At 44.5% G+C, this 18423-nt stretch overlaps 1 protein-coding gene across 1 annotated transcript; it reads right to left on the bottom strand.

The window, feature by feature from the left end:
• Positions 1-4405: 4405 nt before the first annotated feature.
• On the bottom strand, positions 4406-16443 carry TGIF1 (TGFB induced factor homeobox 1). The gene is made up of 3 exons (XM_053396466.1): positions 16035-16443; positions 7345-7574; positions 4406-5465 (listed from the first exon to the last, which is right to left on the bottom strand). The coding sequence occupies exons 1-3, from the start codon at positions 16048-16050 to the stop codon at positions 4908-4910; spliced, it is 804 nt and encodes a 267-aa protein (XP_053252441.1). The 5' UTR covers positions 16051-16443; the 3' UTR covers positions 4406-4907.
• Between the last annotated feature and the right edge of the window lie 1980 nt (positions 16444-18423).

Raw genomic sequence — 18423 nt, 5'->3', positions numbered from 1 at the left:
AGTTTCTTGAAGATGGACTTCTGGCAAGCGATGGGCTGCACCTCACAACGGTTGGGAGGAATGTTTTTGCAAAAAATCTCAGAAACCTCATCAGGAGGGCTTTAAACTGACTAATGTGGGGGAGGGAGACAGTGCTCCTGAAGGTAGGAGTCTATCAATTGATGAAGATGATCATCCAAATGTCATAGACCGAATGGAGCAAACAGCACGCAGACCTAGTGGTGGGAGGAAAAAATCCTTAAATAAGAGACACGGGGGAATGATTAATGGACTTCAATGTCTGTACACTAATGCGCAAAGTATGGGAAATAAACAAGATGAGCTTGAGCTCTTGGTACAGCAAACTAAATATGACATAATAGGAATCACTGAAACCTGGTGGGATAAGTCCCACGATTGGAATGTAATAATGGAGGGATACAATCTATTTCAGAGAAACAGACCAGACAAGAAAGGAGGAGGAGTGGCGTTATATGTCAGGGATGTGTATACCTGTGAAGAGATCCAAGATTTAGAACCTCAAAGCCAAAGTGAGAGCATTTGGGTCAAAATTAAGGGAGAGAAGAATAACAGTGACCTCATTGTGGGAGTTTACTATAGATCCCCAAGCCAAACGGAGGACATAGATGATGCCTTCCTGGAACAGATGGCCAAGCATGCAAAAGGAAGGGAGATAGTAGTAATGGGGGACTTCAATTACCCGGATATTTGTTGGATGTCAAACTCAGCCAAGAGCATAAGGTCAAACAGATTCCTCACTGGCCTTGCAGACAACTTCATTGTCCAGAAAGTGGGAGAAGCAACAAGAGGAACAGCCATTTTAGATCTGGTCCTAACCAATGTTGATGACCTGGTTAGTGGGGTAGAAGTGGAAGGATCATTAGGCGCGAGTGATCATGCTCTTCTGAAGTTTACTATACAGCGGAAAGGAGCAACCAAGCATACTAGGACTCAATTTCTCGACTTTAAGAAAGCCGACTTCATAAAACTTAGGGAAGTGCTTGGTGAGATCCCATGGACAGTAATACTAAAAGGAAAGGGAGTTCATGATGGCTGGGAGTTTGTTAAGAGGGAGATAGTAAAAGCACAACTTCAGGCAATACCAATGAGACGGAAACATGGAAGGTGCCTAAAGAAGCCAGGGTGGCTATCTAAAGAACTTTTAACTGAGTTAAGATTAAAAAAGGATGTGTACAAAAAATGGAAAAGGGGGGAAACCACCAAAGAGGAATTCAAACAAATAGCCAGCACGTGTAGACACAAAGTCAGAAAAGCTAAAGCACAGAATGAACTCAGGCTTGCTAGAGAGGTTAAAAGCAACAAAAAAGGCTTTTATGGGTATGTTCGTAGCAAAAGGAAGAACAAAGAAACAGTGGGGTCACTCAGAGGAGAAGAAGGTGAAATGCAAACAGGGGACACAGAAAGGGCTGAACTCCTCAATGCCTTCTTTGCCTCAGTCTTCTCCGATAAAGAAAACAATGCCCGACCTGAAGAATTTGGAGCAAATGATTCAGCAGAGGAAACACAGCCCAGAATAACTAAGGAGATAGTACAAGAATACTTGGCTAGTCTAGATGTATTCAAGTCTCCAGGGCCAGATGAACTGCATCCAAGAGTATTAAAAGAACTGGCAGATGTGATCTCAGAACCACTGGCAGTCATCTTTGAGAACTCCTGGAGAACAGGCGAAGTCCCGGCAGACTGGAGGAGGGCAAATGTTGTCCCTATTTTCAAAAAGGGGAAAAGAGAGGACCCAAATAATTACCGCTCAGTCAGTCTGACATCAATACCAGGGAAGATTCTGGAGCAGATCATTAAGCAAACAGTCTGTGAGCACCTAGAAAGGAATGCTGTGATCACCAATAGTCAGCATGGATTTCTGAAAAATAAGTCATGTCAGACCAACCTGATCTCGTTTTTTGACAGAATTACAAGCCTGGTAGATGAAGGGAATGCAGTGGATGTAGCCTACCTTGATTTCAGCAAGGCATTTGACAAGGTGCCCCATGATATTCTTGTAAAGAAGCTGGTAAAATGCGGTCTTGACTATGCTACCACTCAGTGGATTTGTAACTGGCTGACTGACCGAACCCAAAGGGTGCTCATCAATGGTTCCTCTTCATCCTGGAGAAGAGTGACTAGTGGGGTGCCACAGGGTTCTGTCTTGGGCCCGGTCTTATTCAACATCTTTATCAACGACTTGGATGATGGACTCAAGGGCATCCTGATCAAATTTGCAGATGACACCAAACTGGGAGGGGTGGCTAACGCCCCAGAGGACAGGATCACACTTCAAAACGACCTTGACAGATTAGAGAACTGGGCCAAAACAAACAAGATGAATTTTAACAGGGAGAAATGTAAAGTATTGCACTTGGGCAAAAAAAATGAGAGGCACAAATACAAGATGGGTGACACCTGGCTTGAGAGCAGTACATGTGAAAAGGATCTAGGAGTCTTGGTTGACCACAAACTTGACATGAGCCAACAGTGTGACGCGGCAGCTAAAAAAGCCAATGCAATTCTGGGCTGCATCAATAGGAGTATAGCATCTAGATCAAGGGAAGTAATAGTGCCACTGTATTCTGCTCTGGTCAGACCTCACCTGGAGTACTGTGTCCAGTTCTGGGCACCACAGTTCAAGAAGGACATTGACAAACTGGAACGTGTCCAGAGGAGGGCAACCAAAATGGTCAAAGGCCTGGAAACGATGCCTTATGAGGAACGGCTAAGGGAGCTGGGCATGTTTAGCCTGGAGAAGAGGAGGTTAAGGGGTGATATGATAGCCATGTTCAAATATATAAAAGGATGTCACATAGAGGAGGGAGAAAGGTTGTTTTCTGCTGCTCCAGAGAAGCGGACACGGAGCAATGGATCCAAGCTACAAGAAAGAAGATTCCACCTAAACATTAGGAAGAACTTCCTGACAGTAAGAGCTGTTCGACAGTGGAATTTGCTGCCAAGGAGTGTGGTGGAGTCTCCTTCTTTGGAGGTCTTTAAGCAGAGGCTTGACAACCATATGTCAGGAGTGCTCTGATGGTGTTTCCTGCTTGGCAGGGGGTTGGACTCGATGGCCCTTGTGGTCTCTTCCAACTCTATGATTCTATGATTCTATGATTCTATGATTCTATGAGACATGAAATAAACCATTTCACTATATTTTTGAAAAAAGACCAACAAAAGAAACATAGTGTAATGAGTTTGTGGGTGCTGAACCCCCTAAATTCCTGGGTCCAGTAGGTGCTAGAATTTAATTAAAGCTTGGGGTGCTAAAACTGGAAAATAGCCAGACCCGTGTGTATTATACTGTGTGCTAGACACTTCTAATCCTTTAATTAAGCCAAGTGTTAACAGCTAATTAATCCAGGCTAACTTCCTCATGAGGTGATAGCCTAGGGGGTGAGCCATCTAGAGGACTTGGTGTGAGACAACAAATGGTTGGGGCCCCTCCCTCAACTCAGAGTTAGTTACAAGATAAAGTCAGAGCTTAGAGTCAGAAGCAGTGAGTTTTTAGAGTTGGCTGGGATGTGACCTGGAGGAGGGGAAATTGTAAAGGTGGCAATCTAGAGACAGAGCAATGTTTGATTTCTGTTTGAATCTGTTCATGCAGAACATTCACCAGGCTTGTTGGCTGTTGCCATTGCCCCATATTAACAGAGACTCCAACTTAAGAAATCTCCAGCACTTCTTTGGCAACACATTGCAGAGGACTGGAGGTGGCGGACAAGTCATCACAAGCCATCACGGAAGTTACCATCACTAATGTTACCATCACTAATGTTGTTAAGGAAGAACCTCCAACAGACCCCCAATGGTTCCTGGAATGCAGTTTGAGCATCTCTGCCTTAGAGATCTAACGGATTCTGTATTTAGGGCTATATCCAATCCTGCACCAGTGGGTTTCTGCTGGCACAGTGAGTGGGACCTCCCTCCTCATCCAAAATGTGTTCTGGGGTCCCCTAGCCCTTCAGAGCGGATTCAGAGGGCATGTGGGGGCTGGAGGAGACAGGGAGGAAAGGGAAGCTCCACACACAGAAGTCTGTTATGCCAGGAGAGCTGCAGCACTGGAGAAGTCAATAATACAATCCTACGATTTTTTAAAATCAAAGCCAATGAATTTGTGTTTAAACATGCATTTGCTTGACCAGGAGTGTTAAACAGATTTCGAGGCAGCACATGTTAAAAGATGACACGCATGTGCATATAGATCTAATAACAGAGACTTAAAAAGTCACAGTATACAATATTTTAGCATTTGCTGAGTAACGTATTTATATCAACCTTTCCAAGGGGTACTTTTAAATCTGACAGTATTTGGAAGAGGAAAGGATCTCTTTGCTACAGTGTAGCTGGAAGTTTTGCATTAGTTCAACACACACACACAAAACGCAATATGAATCCACTATTAAAGAAAATATTTTATTACATCATGAAAAAGCATAATCATTCAAATTCAAACATGTTTTAAAATCTTGAATTTGTTTTTTAAGACAGCCTGTTGGTATATTTTGTTCCACGTGGGAATGATATGAAGACTAATCTTGTTTCTAAATATTGCACAGTCTGGAGAGGAAAAAAAACAATGAAAATAATAACAAAACAAAATCACATGATATTGGGAATCATCTCACATTATGAAAAAAAAACCCTACTACAAAACATTTATTTTTTAAAAAAGAAAAGAAATAAAGAAAACCCTTTTGTTTCTACAGTAGCTTTAAGTCTATAATTCTTGGAATGACCATATCCCACTGAAAACCACTTCAGTGGCAGGAAGCTTCATTTCAGCAATCCCTTGTGCAAATAAGATTAATTAAAAAATGCAGTTAAGTCTTTGATACCATGTAGACAATTGCCACATCTTTCCGTTATATCCCTGCCCCGGGGGGGCAAATATGAAGAATGTTTTATATCATGAGTTTTGCCTGCAGCTCCATCTCTGCAGCCCGTTTCAGTGCAACATCCACCAGGAGCTGAAACCCACTAAAATCCTGGTTGAGGTCTGGAGGGGTCGGTGGGGGAGTGTTGAAAAGCCCACTCTGTGCATTTGTACCAGGTCCCAGCTTAGACACATCCTCGTGGTATAGATGGGAGTTGTCTGTGAAGTTGGTAGGGGAAGCCCGCTGCAGGTCATCCGGGGTCTGAACAGTGCCACCCGGTTGGCCAAAATGGAAAGGAGCATCTTTCAGTGCAGTTACGGTGGTGTGGCAAATTACTGATGGCCGAGCCAAAACGGATCCCAAGGAAGAAGATTTGCAAGTCTTGTTTGGTCCTGTGCTACCGGAGAGGAACGAGCTCTCGATCAGTGGAATGCAGTTTTTTGTGCCAATGGAGAATTCCACCGGGCTGCCGTCAGCCATCTTGGTCCCTCTTCGTGAGATGGTGAACTGATTTGGGTCCTTCCCGTCCTTCCTCAGCATGTCAGGCAAAAGCCTGCGGCGTGCATTGATAAACCAGTTGCAGACCTAAGAACACAAGCACATCTTAATGCCTACCTCCATTCATTTCCGACTCTGTGCCATTAGAGCAGTTGCAGTTAAATCCATGACTCACTTCAAGCAGATTCCTTAACTGCAGGACAATTGGAAGTCCAGCAGACAAGTTATGACACATCCTTGAATGAAGGCCTTTCTTTCCTTCCTGTTTCTACCAGCCCTTTCTGCTTACTAAAGAGCCTCAGGCTCTCTGCTTAGCCTAAACCAATAGGCTTAGTTTTTTAGCTCTGTACACATGTTAACCTGTTACTCATTCTTCATTACATTTGAGTTAATTAACAACAGGAAAATGTTTCCCTGTGAAAGAGAAACTCCTCCCAAAAACAGTTACTGATTTGCCCTGTTCAACTGACTGTGTCAACAGGCAAAACAGAGATTACCTCACTGAAGTTTGCCCTTGTTTGAATATCAAGCCAGTTTCCTGGGCAATAAAAAAAGGGACAGCTTAACAACCCTTTTCATGTTTGCTGGATAAGGATGGTTTCTCCTCCTACCCAGTGCAGACAAAGGAAATTTGCTTATCGCTTACAAAGAAATGATATTCTAAGAAAGCAACAGGATGAGAGGTTAAAAGACAGATTTATGTCTTTAGCAAGCTGGATTTATGCAGTCCCAACACACACACACAAACACACACACACACACACACACACACACCATCTTTTCAAGTGTTCTGCCCCATCACATGAAGGACACACAACCCTATATATTGTGAGTGTGTGTTGAGCAGCAAGGCCTAAAGCAGAGCTAGCATATGGGGGGCGGGGAAGGTTAGTGGGGACAGACTTGTGTGAATGTCTCCTCATATTTGGCCCTCATTGGTTCAGGCTGAATGTATGAAGAGGAGTGATGTATTGTGAAAATATGTGCAAAATTACAACACACACACACATTCCAAGGGGGCTGTATCTTTTGTGTTTTCAAAATTTCTTCTGCAGAGCTGCCAACAAAACATCCAGCATATTTTGGTCTGGATTCGAGTGTACACATTCCGGGCTACTTCCAATGGAACTTTGGACCTTGCTTCCTAGAGTCTGCAAGCTTTTATGTGTGTTAGCAAATAGAGACTCCCATAAAATACAGAAGCATAATTTCACTTTGTTCTTGCTGATACAAAGAATTGCGCACTGTCACTGACAGAACTGGGAACAGAAACCAGCCCTCTAACTTTGCATTCTAAGGTCAATCTGAGTACAGACACATGCACATTATTTGCCAGATGCTTGAAAAGAGCTATTTCTATGAAAAGCTACACAGACACATTACAGGCTTATGCTTAAAACTGCTATATTTGGAGCATTGGGGGGACGGAACTCTGCAGTTGCCACTTCCATGTCCCCACTGTCACCCTGCCCATTTTCCAGAGTCACTGTAATGTGCACTCACATCTTGCTCCTGTTTTGGAATACTACAGGGAGCTTAAAGTTACAATATATGGGTTCAGTGAGGCCATTACAGAGATACGCAAATTCAGCTTGTGACGAAAACAGCCAGAGGTAATTTACAACTCTATGACACCATCCATGCTGCTAGAGTGAGCCCAAACCCTCCCCCCCAATCCAAAGCCAAAACAGAACCATCTACTTTACGTGTTTGCACTGGTTTGTAAGTAGATCCCAAATCCAAAACAACACCTTTCAAAATATCATCAGCGTATGAAAATAACACTTCCATTATAGTAAAACATAAAGCTAATGGCTGTACAACCTCACCAACTAACACTATTATACAATGCAATCCTATGCCTATTTATTCAGAAGCGAGTTGCACTGAATTAAACAGGACTTGCTCCAAATTAAGTGTACTTAGGATCATAGTCTTAAAACGTAATTGGAGCATCTTTAAATACCTGTAGTGTGGAGAGGTGCGTCTGTCTTGACAGTAGTGCTTTTTCTTGCTCTGAAGGATAAGCATTGAAGCGGTGCTCATAGAGCCAATCCCGAAGAATCTGCACCGATTCCTTGGGCAGGTTACCCCGCCTCCTCCTCTTGACTGAGCTTGCAGAAGAGGAAAGATCCAGAGGGACATCCATGCTGTCATCGTCCTCTGTCTCACTGCCTGATATTGCAACAGCAGCATCTATGATAAAAACGCAACAGTGAACATTGCATGACTATCTCTTCATCTTATCCATTCAGACACATTTTATCACCTGCAATTAAAGTGTGGCAACGAGCATCAGAGAGGCAACCATAAGATCTACCTCCAGTTCCTGTATTCTGGGGATACGGCATAGATGTGCCAGTCACCTTAACAACCATCCACAAGGTCTCATACATACAGTGGCTTGCATCATTTGCCAGTACCATGCCAACTATTGGCCAGCAACTGTCGGTATGCAATCCAGCAAATTTCCTTCCAAGCTAAATGCTTCATGATCAGGTAGGCAGGAAGCCAAAACCAAGATTAGATGTCAGTGATATTCCAACACTCCTTAGAAACTTCTACCTTTTAAAATTGTAAACATTTTCTGCTCTTCTATTCACAAACCACTTAAGACTGAGCACCTGAAATTTTCAACAGAGGCCAATGTGCCCAACTGCTCCATCAAGGATTAAATGCACAAAAGCCAGTGTGGTATTTTTCAGCCGTGACTCTGTGCTGGCATAGCAGTTGATGTACTATATTTAAGGCTGGCACAGCAAATCTTAGGGATGAGCCATGGATCTACCTACATCCAAGTTCTTGAGTTTAACTTGCTTATGGGTGGCATCACTGTTTGTTTCATGTAGTAAATTTATAGGAAACTGCCAAAAACAACAATCACAACTCCCAATTCCCCCCACTTCTCCACTGCCATGGAATGTTCCTGCAGTGCCTGTTGACAGTGTGGGCTGTTGACTGACTATCACAGGGAATCCACTGCCAACAGCTGGTGTAAAGCCCTGAAATGGGGACAAAATGACAGTGAAATTGGCTGGGCCATGATCCACTACCTCTTAAGCCTATCTAACAACCAGAATGGCCTGATTTTGGAGGTGGGCACAGCTAAAATTAGGCAAAATGCTACCCCTCCCCACACCTTAAGCTTTGGCCAGTACAAGTAGCAGGGCTTTGGATGCAATGGTGGCACTGCTGTTCCATTCAGGCCTGTTGCTCCCTTACATCAGGTATTTTCTAAACTCTGCCTTGTCCCTGATTCTTTTTAACTGGAGAACCAGGGGGAGAACTTGGAATCTTCTTGCATGCAAACAACGTGCTCTACTGTATTCCTCACCCTGCCCCAGCAGGCTCCATTCATAGCAGCAATATTGTTTCAATCCTTTCATATACAACTATTTGGCAATAAATTTACAATTCCACTCTGTACCAGAGAGAGCTAACATCTCAATTCTATAATCATATGTCTAGAAACATAACCCCACTGATTTAAGTAAAGCTTACTTTCAAGTCAATGTGCTGAACACCGCAGTAAAAGGAACATCTAAAGAAACTAGCAATACTTAGGTGGAATCTACACACATATCAAAAACTGTTCTGAAAATGATTTTTTAAAAGCAAAAATACATTGAATTTTCCATAAGGCTCACCATTGCCATCTAGTGTCACATTGCACTTAAAACGTTTTATTTGCAGCTGTATCGCTGAGTTTAGAAGAAGGTAGTTACTACAGGTCATATAAACAAACTAGTCAGTGCAGGAAACCAAAGCTTTGGCTACATGTCTTTTATTCCCACCAGAAATTTTAGGAATCCAAGCCGTATACACTAGTTTGACAGACAAATCTTATTGAGTTTCACTCACTGGCTGGGGTAGATTCAGTCCTAAACCACATTTCACTTGCAGAAGAAAACCAGGCAAATATTAGTCAGAAGCGTATATTACAAGAATACAGAATCTGTGGCCTTCCAGGTGTTGCTGGATCTCCCACCAGCCCCAGCCAGCATGGCCAGTGGTCAGGGATGCTGGGAGCTGCAGTCCAGCAACATCTGAGAGTCACATGTTCCCCCATCCCTGCTATATTCAACTCAGGGACAGTGTAATGTTACATCTGAAACTACAGATGAAGCAAAGGTAAAGCATTCCCATTGAAGAGGGCCAGATGACAGCCCTCTCTCTTCTTCCTTCACTCCCAGAGCCACAAGGGAGATAAGATTCCAGCTAAAAGCCAATGTCAGCACACAACAAGCAGCTTTAGCTGGGAACTTTCATCATAGGCAACTGCACATGGCGCCTTGACACAATGTCTACCAGAAACCTGGACTCTATTCCTGCAATGGAGCTGCAAGGCCAGCAGTCCACACACAGTTAAGCATGGATGGCAGGTCACCAATAAGAAGGAGTCTAATCCCAACCCCATTTACCTGGGAGTAAGCCCCACTAAATTCAATAGTTGTTATTTCTGAGCGGACAAGGCTAGGATTACACTGTAACCCTCAAATTACGATACCTCCACTTCCTTTATCTCCCTCCCAGCAAAGGTTATTAAAAAATGATAGTTGTGCAGAGCATTTAGACACTCATCACTACAGAGCTTCTTGCCCCCTGCCATCCACAACAGTATAGGGTAATATGCATCGTTATTCAACAGGTGGTAACAGTGTTAGTTGCAAAGAGGGTTCAGGATAGGTATGGACTGCACAGAAAAGAAGCCCCCAAACCTAGGTCCCATCATGCATTGTCAAAGGCCATCAGGGGCTAAGCCACTAAATGCTCCACCATACCCACTGGTACTTCTGACCAAACACTCCTGTCTCTTGAAGGATCACAGCAAGGACATACAGAGCAGAGCAGCCAAGTAGAACAGTAGTTCTAATGGAACGCCCTACAAAGGATGCCCAACTATTGTTTTAATGATAATAACAATACTGTTGCTGTTGTTATTGTTGATTTATATACTGCCTTTTGACCCAGAGGCTCCCAAAGCGGCAAACAAAATAGAGACAAGTATAATAAAATGATGAAAAATGACATAAAAATCAACCAACAACAAAGCAATGTGAGAAAGCAGGTGAACAAAGCCCTCCCAAACCAGTGGGCTAAAGAAAGTTATCACCAACCCACTATCCCCGTGTTTCCCGGTAAGAGGCATGAGGACACCCTCTGCGTCATGGCTATCCCAAGCAAGAGCCACTGCAGCAGAAGCTGCAGTAGGAAACCAGAAGCTTTTCTTCTCTGGGACCACCACTTTTTCTGTTCTGGCACAGCGCTCTCGGTGTTTTCCCAGAGAACATAATGACAGTGATGTAACAGCTGCAGCTCTGCCAGGCGTGGAAATGCTCAGCCTGTTGCTCCTCTGTCAAGCACAGGAGCCCAGTAGGCACAGAAATTTTCGGAACCCCAATCTTCTATGATGTGTCCCCAAAGTGATGTTGCTCAACAGAAGCTCAGGAGAATAATTCTAATGTATATTTTATGTAGTGGTAGCTGGTGCCCACTGAAACTGGTGGGGTGGAAGGCAAGCGGGTGGAGCTAGAGCTAACAGCCAACTAATTATTGCTTCTCCCCGCTGATTTCTAGAGTATGCAGAGAGTTCAGTGGGTCATTTGGCCATTGTCAGGCTTGCTCGGTGCTTTCCATGTACATAGAGAATATGTACGCAAGAGCAAGTGGTTCAAAGAAGCAGACAAGTCAATGGATCTACACACATTGCACAAGTATTTGCATGATGAGTCCTGCCTTGAGGTAAACAGTCATGCTAAAGTATTTTAGTCAACTAGATCAGGACATTGCCTTAAGAGCAAAAAGGAGGGGTAGTGGAAATGTTACAAACTTGTGCTAAAAAAATTCAAAAGCTAGACTTATATACTTCCAGTGCCCCTCCTCAAAAACGAAACTGAAGAGCCTGCTCTTCTCCTCCCTACCCCTCAAAAATAAAAACAAGAACCGATAAATCTCCTGACAGAACAAACAAAAAATTAAAGCAAGAACAAACCAGCAGTGCTGCCTGCCCTTTGATCTGCTTACTTATTGTGACATGTTCCCTCTGCTAAGAGGTTAATGATACAAAACAGGTTTGGGCTAAACAAGAGAAAACTGCCATGCAACTTCTCTTGGGGTAATGAGCTGATTTCAATAATGGAGCACCGGGCCTTTGAACTGCCAGGAGAAAAGTCCCCCTATTTGTGCAGGAGTTGCAGCAACAGGAAACTAGAAGAAGGCAGCAGATCTCTCCTTAGTCCAGCTGATTTCTCATTAGAGCAAAGGCCACATTGGGGCTGCCATGGCTCTGTTTACACTGCAGCATTTGTGCTGATTACAGGCTAGCTTTGGTTTTTCCTCTTGTTAGTAATCAGTCTGCGCATTTGATTTCCTGTTTTAACAGGGCACATTTAAAAGGCATCCTTCCTAGGCTGTCTCATGTGTTAACAGTTAGTTGTTTGCTGTGTTTAAAGGAGGGGGCAACTATCTGGATACAGAAGTGTTGCCTTGTTTTAATTTAGGGTTCTAATGCAGTAAAATTTAGACTTCTTAGGTAATGAAAGTATCAGAGATACTTATGTCAAGTTCCTCAAAGTAAAACAAAGAAAAAGCTGCAAGTATGCATGAGTAAGAAGCTTCCAGCGGTCACCCTTATTCCAGTAACTGTAGGTGTGCAGTTCTTGTTCATGCTTCTAGATCAATAGTGGGGATCCTGAAGCCCAAATGTGGCCCTCCAAACTTTAGGACTTTCCTCAGGCCACAACCACCTCACTGACCCCACTCTGTGCCCTCAAGTGTTTTGGCCTGACTTGAACGAACTCTTGAACTATGATAATGCTCTGACCATTCTGTTCTAGACAGATCTGGGATGGGGAATCTGTGGCCCTCAAGATCCTGATTGGGTCTGACTGGAGTTGGGGTTCCACAACATCTGGAGTGTTTTTAACAGTGCTCTTTGAAAACACACAGAGTTCACCAAGTACAAGGTATTGGGACACAAGTGGCTTTTGGCACAACTTGCAGGCCTAAATTTTGAAATTCACTCTAGATGCATGCACAGCATGACACTGTCCAAATGTATATATATGCAAGATTAAATTTCTTTGGATTAACTGCAACATTTTCATCTTCCTGGCACAAAGTAACACCATATTAACATGCATTAGACCACACACAGACCTGTACACTAGATACTGTTAATAATCTCCTTGATTTTGAATATTAGAGGAAAATAAACCCATTTAATAATAGGCAGGATAACGTAACGGAAGAGCTGTGCTGTGAAGAAGTATTGCAAAGGGTAGAAACCAGCTGCTTTAATAAGATTTACAAAGAGGCTTTCAAGAAGCAGGCTCTCCCTTTGCCAAGAGAACAATGTGCTAGACTGCTTTCTCCAGGAAATCTCTCTCACTGTGTGTGTTTTGTGAAGCTCTACTTGAGCCGCTGCCCATGTTCACAGGAGCAAAACATTTCCAGAAGGCACCTGCAGAACTCATTCCAGCACTGGGTTAAATCACATGTACAAGATTCAAATCATGCCTAAATGTTTAAGTAAAGAATTTTTAAACACGAAGAAAAGTCACTACTGTATACTACTGACATGAAGAAAGTACTATGTGGTATGGACTCTGCCCAAATGCAATCAAGGCGAAAACAAAGGAGGCAGCAGGCTTGCGATTGGCATAGCAATTAAAAATAGTGGCACCTGGCTAGTGTTAATGTACCCAGGACAGCAAGAGAAAGAGAATTTAATGAGACACAAGGGCTGCCTATTTGTCTCCCTAACTTGTCAGAGGAAGGGAAAACACAGCTTCAACAAGGCTGCTGTCAAGAGCAGCTTTTTTGACTGATGCTCTATGAACTACTGTTTTTGTTAGTTAACCAATTCCTAGGCTTATTATTTTAACAGCCCTTTTATACAGTGTTGATCTAGATGTTTTCATATATTGCTTGGCCATTGTGTTAAAACCCAGCTTGAGGAGTTCTTTGTTTTAAATGGGGCAACAGGTTTGTTAAATAAACAAACTCACCCATACTCATAAGGCAAAGAGGGATCAAAGAGATGCTCCAATCTCTGGGCAACTGATCCCATTCTCCTTAGCCAGATTATTTTATTTTCACAAGGTGTGTGTAATTCTAGCCTGGCCCCCCAAAGCACTCTTTTAGAACATGGTTTATGGATATGAGATCTGATACACAGATCAGAACCATTTGTACAGAATATGCTTCCTCCCCAAATGTGCATCACCAGGTATCTCATCATTTGTGCAAGTACCACAAACAAAGGTTATGGAATAACATACATTGTTCATTCCACAGCAAGGGGAGACAGACATCATAATGGTTCACGTACTGAAACATACCAACTCCCTCTCCCATCCCTCCACAGACTGCATTCCTTGACTTTAATCCTCCTCCCTATGTGTCAGCTTGATTTTAAATCCACATACACATATACTTCTTATGTACAAGAAATCACAAGTAGCACTCAAATTTACACAGAACCAAGTTAAGTTTTATATTTGATAAATTGGGATCAATTGCTGGGTGAAGGATGGGCTGAGAGTGAAATAAATAAATAAAATCAAGTATGTTAAATTCTTACTTTAACAGGAACTTCCTTCCACATTAGGATAATAGCACAGAAAATACTTCAGGGTTTTTCAGGACAGATGATAAACTACAGACCACATGTGCCAGCTTTGTAAGCCTATCATTTGAAAATGTTGAATTACACTGTCTTTTAAAGGTCAGGCCTCTGCAAACTTCCAGCTTGCAACATGTGCTCCCAATGCACTCAATGCACTCCTCAACTTTGAAGTCCTCCCTCTTAATCATGACATCTGAAATTTCCTTGTTTTGCTTTTATGCCCTGCCCAAACTCACTAGACAGCTAGGCTGTTGAACACATGACAAAATGTACATGCATTTAATGTTGAGTTGGGTTAACAGTTAGCTTTGTATGATGCTTTATATTTAAAACACACACACACACAAACAAATGGAACAGCTGCCTAGAGTGAGAAGCCAAAGGAACAATGGAAGCAGCAGCAGACAGGAAACCAGCTCACCACCACTGTGCAAATAGAGGGAGCAGAGGAATGCTCTAAAAATAACTATTCTAAGTAGTTCACTATGGAATTTTTGTCCAATAATGTTACTTATTTGTACAAACTGGGAAGCTCAAAAGCCAGGATGTATGACTTTAGCCACAGAAAGGGCAGGTCAGGGTATGTAATGTAACACAGAATCCAAAGTTACCGGTAGTCAGGCAAACAAAAACTTTTGGACAGAATACAAAGTTATAAGCACAGACTTTTATCTACAGATATTCTCTTCGTTTATGGTGGGCTTATATTACCCACTTACCACAGCCTAACTGTAGCATTTGTGTGGCCTGGTTTCCTTTGTGTGTCTAGTTCTGCAGCTCCACATGAAAACTACAAACTATGGCTACAGAAGACCTCTTAAGTCCAAAACTGAAGAGTAGGTGTACATACACACACACAAACAAACTGCTGCAGGACTCCTGGCAAAGTGAGAGGAATGTTTGAACTATGAATGTAAAATGTGTAGTTTAAACAAAAGCCAACTCTACAGAATGCAACACTCTTTTAAATGCTACCCTACAATTTTTAATGATGTTACTAGCATACAATATGACCAACTGCATGAAAATGAACTTTTAAATACAACATTTAAGAAGTGGTTGTTCTCTTTGAAAAAAGCAAAGTTGCCCAATCCTAGATGCCCAATAAAAAGTTAGCCTCACTGGGGCTTACTCTCAAGTAACTTAGTAAAGTACTCCAGCCTAAGGCAGTACACCTAGAGTAAACCCCACTGAGTTCAATGGGGCTTACTTCCGAGTAAACATGCATAAAATTGAGCTGTTTTTTCACAAACAAAAACAGTGACAATCCGCTGCTTAAAAGGGTAGGAGGGGAAAATCCACTCTGTCAAACGGTGTATTTATGTGAGTTACCAAGTTATTTTATCATCACAGTCTCTCTCATTCTGGGAGAAGAAAGTGTACCTAAACCTGCTTTCGTGTCTTGTATAAAACACTTTGCATCTTTTTAATAAAACCAAAAGCCCTGCACCAGAGTTTGCTTAACCGCTTTTTAAATGGCTCCACCCCCGTCTCCATGCCCCCCTCCTAGCCGAAAATCGCAAACAAAGAACGCTCCTTCGCTCCCATGCTCGAGGAAGGCTGCTGAGATTCTTAAACGTAAAAAAAACCGGGCGGAACGGGACCAGAAGGCACATTCTTGTTTGAGAAACTTTCAGTATTCAATGAGAGAGAAGGCAAGAAGTAAAGCAAAACAAACGGGTTTGAAAGAGAGAAGGGGGAGGGGGAAGAGAGACTAGGAGAAAACTTTGTTCGGACACAAAGCAGGCAGTTGGAACATGTTTTTGACAGGGCGCCAGCAGCATGGAGTTGCAGCCTCCAAGCAGACAGCTTGTGTTTTGTCTGAGCGGAAAACCCCCCCTGAACTGCCATGTAAGACACGGACTGCACACCAAGTTTCTGGGGAAAAGTCCGAGCTCTTTCCCAAACCGAACTCGCGAGTTGCAAAGCAGCACCTTCGCTCCCTCGCCTTCGCCTCGCAATTGTTTAGCAACACCACGAGGAGGGCAGCGAGGCGCCTCAGAGCCCCACCAAACAAACCCACTTACTTTTTTTACTTTTCATCTTGGTGCCTGGAAACTCCTTCTGCCCAATCCTGGAAGATTCCTTCTATTTCAGAAACGGGAGAGGGGGAGCAAAGAGAAACTTGGGGGGAAATGCGGCGGTGGGAGACCAAAAAAAACCCCCACAAACCTCCACACAACAACTCTCCGGCAAGTTGTTTCTGAGGGAGGGCGTCGAGAGGGCGGAATGGCCAGGGTCCTCCGGCCCCGGCGGGGAGCTGAGACAAGTAACTTGAGAGCGGCGCGCTCGGGCTGCTGCTGCTTTCTTTGTTCTGTAACTTGTGCCTGGCGAAGTGAGGCAAGCGCAAGCAAGCGGCTGCCTTCGCCGCCACCACGAGGTGCGCCCTCCCCCACCGCCCAGCAATGAGTAAGCTAGAGAGTAACCAGGAGCCGGAGCCGCTTTACCCGCCTCCTCCTCCTCTCCCCTGGCTGCTGGCTGGCGGCGAGGGCGAGCGACTCTGTCAGATGCCAATGCCAAAGAGAGAGAGAGAGAGAGGAGGACGCGCGAGCTCTCTTGCGAAGCGGAGGGCAATGGTGACGGGGCAAGGCAGGCCCGGGCCTTCTGTCTGCTTCCTGCGCTCTTTCCCAGGCAGCTGGAGGGAAAGGGGGGCGCCCCTGCCGGACCCCCGTCTCCAGGGAACTCCGCAATTCGTGTGAATGCGGAGCAGGGAGGGAGAAGAGGAAAGGCAGCGTCAGGAAAGTTGAGCCTTTGCAACTGAAACGCGCTTATTCGGAGCTAACTGTCCGTGAGAGTTCCAGCGCAATCCTAAACGCGTCCACGCGGAAGTTAGCCTTACTGAACCCAATGGGATCTTGAACGGGTTAGGATTGCAGCCGAGTAAGCCCCATTGAAATGCACGGGGCTCGCTTCGGAGTAGGCGTGGTTAGGATTGCGCTCTTACTTCGGAGTTAGGATGGCAGCCTTGCTTCCTGCCCAGTCTCTCCCTCCATTCGGCAAGCCCCACTTTCCTGAGGGAGGGGAGAGGACTCTTCCACCTCCCCCCTCCCTTTCTGGGCTTGTTGTGACTGCCGGAGCTGCCTCGTGCTATTGGTGGACGCGTCGCCCTTGAGCCCCCTTCGGAAATTCCTGCCATGCTGGAGAACCAGTCAGACGCTGTCATGCTTTACAACTTATCAGTCACGCCGAGTGTGAGCAACAACTGCGGCGCAGAGTCTGCTTTCTCTCGTCAGTCAGCGCCGTTTCAGATCAGCGGCTTTATCGTGGCCAATAGGTTGTGAGGAGGCGACCAGAAGTGGCCCGAGAGAGCCTCAAAACGACTTGGGGAGATGTACTTCACCCGAGTCCGCGCTACAGGAAGGAACTGTTTCCTTCAGGGACGCCTTGCTGAGATCCTAGTCAAAATCCCCGTTATTTCTCTGGTCTGTGTGATGGGCAGCCTGAGCCCAAACCCCTGTTACTCAGAAGTAAGCTCCACCGGCACCGGGTTCAGTTGGGGGCTCACTTCTACACGTGTTTCGGGGTTTCTAGGGACAGGGGCTGAGCTCTCCAAGTGCTGACCTAAACTGTAGAAGAACCGAAAGGTTAAGTCCCAGGGAAACCGGTTTCACACCTGAATATTCTCCTCTCAGACCACCTGCTGCTCTTAATTCAAACGAACAGAAAAAGGAAAGTCACCATTACGTCAGTTCCACTCATGTGGAGGGAAATTCGCCGCTGCTGGAGCGGTTTCTCCACTCCCCACCCCCGGGCTTCTAAAAATGAATTGTGCTCAGTATGTTTCGAGTGACATGTTCATTCAACAAGGAAAAAAAAGTGCATGTGACTTCTTGAAAGTAAGTCTCTCACGGCTTGTCTCACCCCGCTGAGCAAACACGTGCGTTAGTAAAGTTTATTTTGCTCTGAGATGGCGAGATAGACGAATTGCTCTAGCAACGTCTCTGGGATCGAGCCAACTCCAGCCGAAGGGTTGTTTGTTCCCCCTCCCCTTCCTCTTCTTCACTGCAACTGGGATTGGCTCCGGAGTCCAGTCGTTTATGAAGGAGGTTGCCTGAGTGGTTCCTTCTCCAGTTACAGACGAGGCGGCTGCTGGATTCATTCCTTGTGGGAAAATCCATCTCACTGGGCAATGCAAGAAAATCTGTCAAGGAATCAGGAAAGTCAGCCTCTTGCTCAAGGATGAGTCCTTCGCATTTCCTGGCTTTAGAAAGGAAAGTCATGACTAAAATGTAAATGTCATGCAATCATTGAGCCACACGCCCCAGCAGAAAAGCTGAAGGCATGCTGCTTTGTGGAGCACCTTGGAACATCACCCAGGAAAGTTGCGATTGCTTAATGGAAAGCGAGGCTGCTGCCGCCCACCCCGCCGCTGACAGGCTAGGAAGCTCCCCAGTGTCAGCTGTCTCACAAACAACC

The sequence above is a fragment of the Podarcis raffonei genome, chromosome 7 (genome assembly GCF_027172205.1).
Source record: "Podarcis raffonei isolate rPodRaf1 chromosome 7, rPodRaf1.pri, whole genome shotgun sequence".
Lineage (NCBI taxonomy): Eukaryota > Metazoa > Chordata > Lepidosauria > Squamata > Lacertidae > Podarcis > Podarcis raffonei.
This window is presented reverse-complemented; position numbering and strand designations above follow the sequence as displayed.

Coding starts and splice junctions, on each gene's coding strand:
- TGIF1 (XM_053396466.1), bottom strand. Junction 5,466..7,344: donor CGCACCTCTCCACACTACAG/GTATTTAAAGAT, acceptor TTGTGTTCTTAG/GTCTGCAACTGGTTTATCAA.